The 9,410-nt window shown below is 41.5% G+C and overlaps 1 protein-coding gene across 1 annotated transcript; it reads right to left on the bottom strand.

Annotated features, from left to right (window-relative positions):
* Nucleotides 1-721: 721 nt before the first annotated feature.
* Nucleotides 722-8,377, bottom strand: RSPH1 (radial spoke head component 1). The gene is made up of 9 exons (XM_054217929.1): nucleotides 8,178-8,377; nucleotides 7,513-7,626; nucleotides 7,286-7,391; nucleotides 6,020-6,110; nucleotides 5,647-5,782; nucleotides 5,273-5,344; nucleotides 3,294-3,510; nucleotides 2,722-2,865; nucleotides 722-887 (listed from the first exon to the last, which is right to left on the bottom strand). Exons 1-9 carry the CDS (start codon nucleotides 8,229-8,231, stop codon nucleotides 838-840), a joined length of 984 nt encoding a protein of 327 aa, XP_054073904.1. The 5' UTR covers nucleotides 8,232-8,377; the 3' UTR covers nucleotides 722-837.
* Nucleotides 8,378-9,410: the final 1,033 nt, after the last annotated feature.

Raw genomic sequence — 9,410 nt, 5'->3', positions numbered from 1 at the left:
GTTGCACCAGGGGAGGTTTAGACTGGGTATTAGGAAAATTTCTTCACTGAAAGGGTTATGAAGCATCGGAACAGGCTGCCCAGGGTTGAGTCACCATCCCTGGAGGTATTTAAAAGGTATGTAGACGTGGCAGTCAGGGACATGGTTTACTGGTGGACTTGGCAGTTAGGTTGACAATTGGACTCGATGATGCTAATGTTCCTTTCCAACCTAAATGATTCCATGATTCTATGAAAATGGAAGAAAAAACAGACTACAAAGGAAGAATTTAAATACACTGCAATGGTGTGTTAGGAAAGCAAAATTCAGTTTGCGTTCAAACTGGCATGGGGATATTTAGGGCAACAAGAAGAGCTTCTACAGCTACATGAACAATAAAAAAATAACCAAGGAAAATGGAGGTCTGTAATCAGTGGTCTAGTGACAGGGGATACAGATAGAGCTGGGAAACCCAACGCTGCCTTTGTCTTCAGAAGCAAGACCTCTAGGTCTCTGTGCCCAGAGGCAGGGTTCAAGGAAGAGAAGAACTACCAGTAGTGGGAGAAGATAGAGTTTGCTGCTGCAGACTTATGAGGACAGAACTTCATGAATCCAGAACAATCCCGTACTGATTTCAACAACTGCCTACCTGCTACATGGAATAAAGTTGTTGTGAGATTGTGCACTCTGAGATCATAAAATTTTGAGATACATATTCCAGACAGAACAGTGACAGAAATGTTTATTCAAAGTATCTTAACTCAGCCTTTTATGAATAAAAATATTGCAGGGTTACCATAATAAATGATTCACTCTGAAATTTCCTTTTTTTGGCTCTTTGTCTTTAGTTGTATCCAATTACTCTGCTTCCTTTGATTCATCTTCCTTATCCTCTAAACCAGTAGTTTCTGTGGAGGTGAAGGAAAGACAGGACATAAAGATGCATTTTCTTATAAAACACTGGAAAGTAATACTAGAAACTTAAACCATAATTCTAGGACTATGCTGTCTACCTCAGTCATCTTTCCTATTGCCTTTCACTGCCAATACTTGAATTTAACTGTTATACATTGTTTGTCAGCTGCCAGACAGGCTCAGTACACACATATTGACTGCCAGCCAGCCCATATGTAACTCTGGAATAGCCAAAGAATGTCTCCCATTTAGACAAATATCATAAGAAACATGGAGCAAGAAAGATGGAATTCCTGTGTGGAAAAAAATTATGGTAATGGGACGGAGAATACAAGGCTGCAAGAAACCAGATTTTGTTACATCTGCTCTTCACAGTATGCATATTTTCTTCAAATCATTTCCTCTTACTATAGCTTAATCCTGCTAAACATAAAGAAAAAGGGAACAGTATGTTGCCTAATTAATTATGGATGTAGACCTATGCTGAAAAAATGTATAAAATCCAGCTCTTTAATTCTAGCAAACAAGAGCTGGAAGGAACTTCGAGAATATCTATCACATTCCTATGTTCTCACGAATTATAATCTACATCTATGCTGTCTCTGACAGATACTTGAGTCCACTTGTTCTTTTTAAAAAGAAAAATCAACACAAAAAAACAATGGGAATACCAGAACTGCTTCATTGTGGTAGGCCAGAAAATTTGTTAGAATCGAGTTCAGTCAAAAATGTTTATTTGAGTCCAAAAGAGTTTGAGACAAACCAGGCTCAATGAACTTTTGCCAAATCCAAAGCAGAGCTATGCAGGAAACCTGCTTAGATTCCTGGTGGATCTGATCCAAGGCCAGGGATCCTGTTAAGATGTCAGTCCTACACAATAGAGAAGCTAGCTGGCTAGTCTGCCCTGAAGCAGGAGTGCACCTTCAGAGGTGATGGGTAAAAAAATGAGAGCAAATAAGACTACGAAAATTCCTGGAGTTGACCTAAATGTTTAGTGTGTATCTCCAGGCATTTTCACATGATTTAATAGTCTTTCTGATCCCTATGGATAGTGCTTTGCTTTGATTTATTGTAAAAAGAACTGATTACAAATGGATAAATTTATCTTATGTTTTCATACATCAGATATGTAAGCTTGTAAATGTCAACACTTAATAAATACAAACACCACAATTGGGTGGAGGCCTATAGGCTAAATATGAGTAATCATAGATGCATCCTTTTGTTGCTTCTTAGTAATTTTGTATTTAAAACAGGCTTCTGAACTGCCTGGAAGAAAACCTGAGCATCTGAATTCCCAATCTCTTTGGTTTGTAAAAGAAACAAATCAAGCAGAGACTGTTCAAATCATAATGCATAACAACAACTAAAATTTGTTTCTTCAGATTTGTTTTGCCTGCTTTTTAATTTCGGTTGAGAGAATAAGAATACATAGTTCCATTCATGAAAGAAAAATGGAGTGCCCAAAACCCCCTGAATTTCACAGGGTCTGAAATTTTCTCTCTCCTTTTGTAAAAAAAAAAAAAGAAGTTTGCAAATGCAATCACTTATAAACTCAGCTTTGCAAGTGCTGTCAACTGTACATGCACAGATAATGCTGCACAGAAGTGTCACTTCTAATTTGTACTGTTACAGTATATGAACTTGACTACTTAAAACCAGTTTACATCTATAGAAGACTTGCCCCCCTTATGAAAGGTAGATTCCCATGGTCTCTTCAGCTTGAAATGGACCTCTCAGCAGTAGCACGCCTTCAGTTGACTGACATACATAATTCCAAACCCTGATTGCTAACTGAAGAATGAGCATGCATGCTTCATTCCTCACCTTGATCCTCCTGATCTGGGTTTTCTTCTTCTTCTCTGCTTCTCTCATCTTCCTCTCCTGCATCCCTTACTGGGCCAAAAACTTCACTGGATACTTCTTGAAGAGAAGGCTCATCATCCCTGCCCTCAGCAGACTCATCAGTGACTGAAATATGAGAAATTAGAAATAACAAAGAAAATTAATTTTTACAAATTTGCACTCGGCCATTGTTTTCATGCAGTAACTAATAACTCATACTGAAATCTGCAGTCTTTACTCAGTAGAAATCACACAAAATTTTCTGTAACGGTTTATAATCAAGTTTGTATAACAGACCATGATATAGACTAAAATGATTCACAGGCTTCCCAAGACAGTTATATCTCATTATGCTATGTGAGATAAAACAGAGAGAGAGAGAGAGCATTTTGGTTTGCAAACTGGCTTGGAAGCTCTGAACTTTCAACATGTGGTTGGGAAAACAGGGGAAAAAAACCCACAGAACCTCTTACACAACTTGGTATTAAACATGAAAAACACAGTTTCAGGAGATAGTCAAAGCATGGAGTTTCCAGATGTCCAGAAGAACAAACCTGTAATTACTGGCATTTTTTCCATTTCAGTTACTGCTTCTGCTGCTCTTTCTCCCACTGCTTCTGCTGCTGCTGCCACCACTTGGGAGGATTCTCTGGGAGAAGGTGTTTTTTCCCCATAGGGAGTCCAGAGTGTTAATTTGGTAATTTCTGATGCTTTCCATTTTGGTGCCCCAAGAAATGAGGGTTCCTCCTCTTCTTCTACCTCTCCTTTATCCTAGAAGACAACTCATGAAATCCAGCATCTCATCTTACGGATATTAAGGGAGTAACTAAGATGATGATTTTGTGTACTAAAACCTCTTTATCTGGGCTCAAAATGGCAATGACGTAGCTTTTAAAAGTATTTACAGGTGGAGGAACTTCAGCAGTCACAAATCTTGGAAGACAACTACACTTTGAACCTTGATGAAGTCAGTTGACTATTAATAATGACCAATGCTTGCTAGCTTGCTTTCTTGAAGCTAAAATTTTGTCTCTGCCTTGAACAGAATGGCTGTGAGGGACCTGCCAACTATGTCTCCTCCTATGCCTGTCTACAGTATAACAGCAGCAAATAAGACCTAATGCTCTGTCTGGTAGATGCTACACTGTCTCTCTCACACAGGAACGCAGTGGCGTTCCAGATCTTTCTGCCTCAGTCTTTGCTTAGGGTAGACTATGGAATGGATCTAGGAAGCAGTAAGGTACTACACAAAGCTTATGTTTTTGAAATCTGAAGGTAATTTTTTTTTTATTTAAAAATTCATACTTTATTTTATCCAAATATGAGGGAGTCTTAGTAATGGAATCATTACCTGTATTTCAAGTTAATTTATTTTATTTTTTTAATAGGCCTTCAACTAAAGCAAAGAGGCAAAATTTAATCTTACTTTAGTGACAGCACCATCCCTTGCTTTACACAGTCACTACAGCATTCACATGAGAAGAAATTAGTGTTCCTGAGAGTAATGATTTTCAGAAGCCAAGTGCTTAACCTTGGATTCTTAAATTCACATTTAAACTCTCATACCAACGGCCTAATATTCCAAAATCAGCACATCCAACAATTCCCAACTGAACTGAGGATACTAGATACGCATCACTTTGGATACTCATATGAATCTGATACTTAATTTGAGCATCACTTGCTTTTAGACAAAAGAGCAAAACATTCTCCATGTTTTGCAAATCTCTATCACTAATGATAGGATATTTTTATTACTATTATTTTGTCCTTGTCTTAAGAAAAAATCATGGCATTGAAGAATTTTCAAAGAGCGTGAAATGAGAACTAACAACCTAGGTAGCAAACTATAAGCTAAAATGTGGCACATTTTCTTGAAACCAAAACAGTAATATGAAGGTACATTTCTTACTTATATAGCTATTTTGCACCATATTAATCAGAAATGTTTCAAAACATTCATGTGTGAAGGAGAAGGAAAAACAGGCCCTGATCCCAGCTGCTCCCTACATTTATTAGGAGCTGTGAATATTAAGCTCTTAACAGGACCAGAAAAACAATGGGACATATTTCCAAAACATGAATCTGCTGGAAATTACCATTTGTACACAGAGCATCAAGCAATTCAGAAATATAAGAAGAAATATTTTTCATTGTTTTCTGGTGTTCACAACAAAGTGAAATACAGGCTAAATGTACAGACAAATACATCTACATTCTTCCATAGTTTGAAACTTCAAATGTTTTGGGAAGGTCTTGATTCTTCTCAACTTTAAGCAGAAAGGACTCCTCTCTGCAAGTAGTGCAAAAATCAGACTTTGTACTTGTCAAAGTTTATACAGTAGAGAAGTTACAGAAAAAAGCAAAATGAAACCTCATTTAGTTCTTAAGAATGCACAAGTTTCTACCCTTTTTTGACAGGTTACATCTACTTTAACATCAGTATCTATAAGGCATTTTATAGATTACTCAACAATAGATTTCATTTACTGAGTTGTCTGATATGCAGTATAATTTGCACTATTTCTTTTACCTGCTCCGAATGTATGTATTCACCATGCTGTTCACATCCAATATCAAAGATATATTTGCCATGACCTACAGGCTGCATAAAGATACAAAAATGTTAGCAAAACTATAAAGTTAGTACATTCTAAGCACACAAATGTAAAATATGCTTTGCTACAAAATTCACTCAATAGTCAGTAACTAGTTTGAAAGCAAAGTTGCAGAGAAATTTGGCATTCTGTCCTGCAGATTACTTTGGTTTCTTCTGTTACACCTATGGTACCAAAAATACTACAAAAGATCATGAGCCTAGCTTCTTATTTTAAGTGGAAACAGATCATATTAAGGCAATTCCATGATAACTGTTCAGATGAATAAAGAGTATTCCAGTACACTTACATTTCCATTCAAAAACTTGCCCCTAAATCGATGGTTTAGGTAGATAAGTTCAGCTTCTCCTTCCTGGTTTCCATTTACCCAACCACCAACGTATATAGCTCCTGTGTCTTTATAGATATATCTACCTTGTCCATGCCTAAGGAGAAAATAATAATTATGCTTTGTATTACTGAATATTAAGAATGTAGAATATTGTTATACTTAAGGTATTACAGCTGTATTATTTAAGTAGCTGAAATGACTCAAGTTGGCCTAAATTGCCAAGGTCATCCACTAGCACTTGATTTGCTGCAGTCAGCCACACTTTGAAAATAACCTTTGCATTTTAATGCCAGTGGGTGACTTGAAACATCACTGCAAGAATGAAACAAACCTATTGTGATTAAACCATTCTCCAGTGTAGGTGTCTCCGTTTGCATATGTATACACTCCATGGCCATGTCTCTGGTCATTCACCCAGTCTCCTTTAATGAGAATACAATAAAAACAGTGAGATGTGGTATATTTCATTGCGTGATACAGCGGTCAATTTGGGAAGTTATTATACACGAATTATTAGAGAAGGAAAAGGAATCTATGACATCATTGTGATTCCTTACCATTCCTTACACCATTCTTTACTCTAAACTCCCGTCTTTTTTCTTCTGTCTGCCCCTCACCGCACATACTTATGCAGCTGCCTGATCTTCCTTACACTCCAAACACGTTTTGTCCATCATGGTCTATCTCCATTATCTTAAGATGAACACAAGAAGCCATGGAACATGCTGCTCCTACCTTTACATTTGGTAATGTATTACAGTTTCATTAGATAATGTGACATCTCCACTCAAATAAAAAGGGGGACTACTTTGGTTTGACTCATTTGCTAAAATTGTCCTGTCAGTCAGGGGACATATATACTCAAAATGATGCTAGATTGTGTGTCTTAATTACACTTCTATTCAAACTTAAAAAAAAAAATAAAAAAAATATAAAATCACAGGTGGATACGCTCCTGCAAGGCAAGAATTGGGCTGCTCTTTCTGCTCTCTGCTTCTAGCCCTCACAATGTGAATGTTCTTTCTTGCCTAGCTTGGAAAGGAGGGGGTGGAAATATTGTGTCTTGAAGGCTAACCGATAGGCAGAAAGTTTTGAGTACTATACTGAAAAAAGGGAAACAATGTGAGTTTCAACTTCTTCAAATTTCAGAGGCATCCCAGTCCCTGAGTAAGTGCGCTAATCAGTAGAACATTTTTTAAGGATGAACCTAATAATGTTCTAAAATACTTTATACTGAACACAGTCAGTGGTTCTAATCATCATCCAGAAATATGTAATTATACTCTCTTCTACCAAGATTGCACTGATTTGTAAAAGATGTTTAATATTTCTCAGGACGTGGAACATCCCACTTGAAAGGAGGACATGACAAGCATAAACTGCTACTAAACACCACAATTCTCACAGTAATTGACAGAAACCCACACTTCTTAAAGCTTGTAGTCAAAAAGGAATAAAACGAAAACATTTCATAGAAAATGCATCTCTTCAAAATAATATGCTCTCCAGTTCACTATCTCCTTGCATTCCAGACATGGGGAGGGAGCTGGGGTAATGTGTCCTTTCAGTTACAGAAATCCTTGCAACTGGGCTTTACCTTCATATTTTGATCCATCTGGATAATAAAAAATGCCCCGGCCATGTTTTTTGTTTAGAAGATATTTTCCAATGTAGCAAGCACCATTTCTAAACCTGTAGGTCCCCTGAAACATATTTGGTATAGATAAAATACTTGTCAGTTCTCATTCTTGTTTCAATATAGTGCCCAAAATAACAGAACTGCTGAAACATAAGCACAACCACTGTCTTCCGTCACTGTCTCACCTGTCCACTTCTGAAACCATGTTCATATTCTCCATCGTATATATCACCATTGGGTAGAAATGCTTTTCCACGTCCATGTCGCTCACCTTCTGAATTGCGTTCACCATCATACTCCTGATCAAATGTGGGGGGAAAAAAAAACCTGTTTAAGAGGGCTGTGCCTGACTGAATCTAACCTCCTTAGACACAGGAAAACAGGTGTTTGCTCAAAGCTGCTCCAGTTCAGCTTTGAATCGGAGACTGCAGGAGCACCTGGCCAACAGATGTGCTGCTTATGTGCCACTTTCCTCGGATCCTGGCACCCAGGGGCTGACACAGTACTGGCAAGTATGGACGACTTCATCCAGCAGAGAAAGTCGGGCAGGTCCCAACTGGAACGGCACAGCCCCGCTTCCCAAATCCCCATCCCCACCGATGAAGCGCCTCGGGAGCTTCCCCGGGCTCGGCAGGGCCGGCACACGGTATTTAAGACTCCCTGAGCGGGAACGTTCACTCTGCCCTTCCCCGCCGGCACTCCCCCACCGCCTGCCCGAGCCGCCCGGGGCAGTCGGCCGCTTCCCTCCCCGTGACGGGCCCCCCGCTGCCGCCGGGGCCGGGAGACAGGGCAGGACCTCCCCCGCCCGTGCTGTTGAACCGCCAGCGGCAACCCGCCCGCCCCGGCGGACCCCCAAATCGGCCTCGGCCTCCTCGGCCTCCTCCTCCGAGCTCAGATCCGACATGGCCGCAGCGTCGCCGTCTCCCTGGCAACCACGGCGCGCGTGGCGGGGGGAGAAGGAGGGGGGCTCGCGCTGTCCCGGGTGCTGAGTGCAACGGCCGGCCCCGCCCCTCAGGGCGGGGGAGCGGGGGGAGCGGGGCCGTCCCGCCCGGCCGCCCTCTCCCCACTGAGGGGAAGCGCCGGCGGCCGGCGCCGTGTGAGAGGAAGCGGCGAGCCCCGGCCGCCCCAGGAGGCCTCCCGGGAGGGGCGCGGCAGCCGCCAGAGGGCTGTCGTGTTAATAGACCCGCGGGGGAGGAAGAGGGGCGACGCGCCGCCTTCCCCCGGCGCTGGTCTCCCTTCTGCTCCTGGCGCCGAGCTGTTCCCGACCTCTACCTGCGGTGTCGTGAAACAGGCTGGTGGCATTTGAGGTGAGACACAAGAGCCCTCAGTCTTCTGACAGCTCCCAGTAGTTTGGCCGGTTTGGCCTGTAAACAACATTTTTTTTTTTTTTATTTTTTTTTTTCCCCCGTCAGGTTTAATTATGTTCAGAAATTCCAGTCCACGGATCTCACCTTTTCATTTTATATCTTCACAGTTTCAGTGTGATGAGCTTCATTCACCCACTCGACTGACCAGACATGTTCCTTTCCCCACCTTTCGCAGCCTGCTGAATCCCACTGTAAATTCGGTACGCTCCTTGAACTGGAGCCAGAAGGCCAACAGCATTCAGCTCCAGTCTCTGAAATCCCACAGGATCGTCACAGCTGGCTTTCCCCGCCATTTTCCTCCGATGGTGCAGTGGGAGACAGAGGAACCACATGTATCCTCAAGAGAAACGTGCTTGGGCTGTCACCGGCACGCCTGGAGCACTGCCCTACTGTTAGCCATCGGGCTCTGCATTTCGGGGCGCTCTGAAGAGATTCCTCTCTTTTCTATGCAAAGCGCAGCGGAACGGTCTGTCTGGCTAATTTGGCGGATCAGGACAGAGATGGGGAAATGCTCTGGCACTAATCACTTCTGGAGCTTAGGCACTGGAAGTCATCGAACCACCGTGTGATATGGCCTGGAATATCCTGTGTTTCTGCATAAATGGATGAAGGGAGAGTGCAAGTGACCTCTCCCGTTATTTTTTCTAGATTGCAGTGAACTGCTGTGGTGACAGGGGCACTGTGCAGTTCTAACAGAGTTACTAGTGAGACAGCAG

This window comes from Rissa tridactyla, chromosome 1 (assembly GCF_028500815.1).
Source record: "Rissa tridactyla isolate bRisTri1 chromosome 1, bRisTri1.patW.cur.20221130, whole genome shotgun sequence".
Lineage (NCBI taxonomy): Eukaryota > Metazoa > Chordata > Aves > Charadriiformes > Laridae > Rissa > Rissa tridactyla.
This window is presented reverse-complemented; position numbering and strand designations above follow the sequence as displayed.

Coding starts and splice junctions, on each gene's coding strand:
- RSPH1 (XM_054217929.1), bottom strand. CDS start 8,231: ATGTCGGATCTGAGCTCGGAGGAGGAGGCCGAGGAGGCCGAGGCCGAT. Junction 5,783..6,019: donor GAATGGTTTAATCACAATAG/GTTTGTTTCATT, acceptor TTTTCTCCTTAG/GCATGGACAAGGTAGATATA. Junction 3,511..5,272: donor AATACATACATTCGGAGCAG/GTAAAAGAAATA, acceptor GTTGTCTTCTAG/GATAAAGGAGAGGTAGAAGA.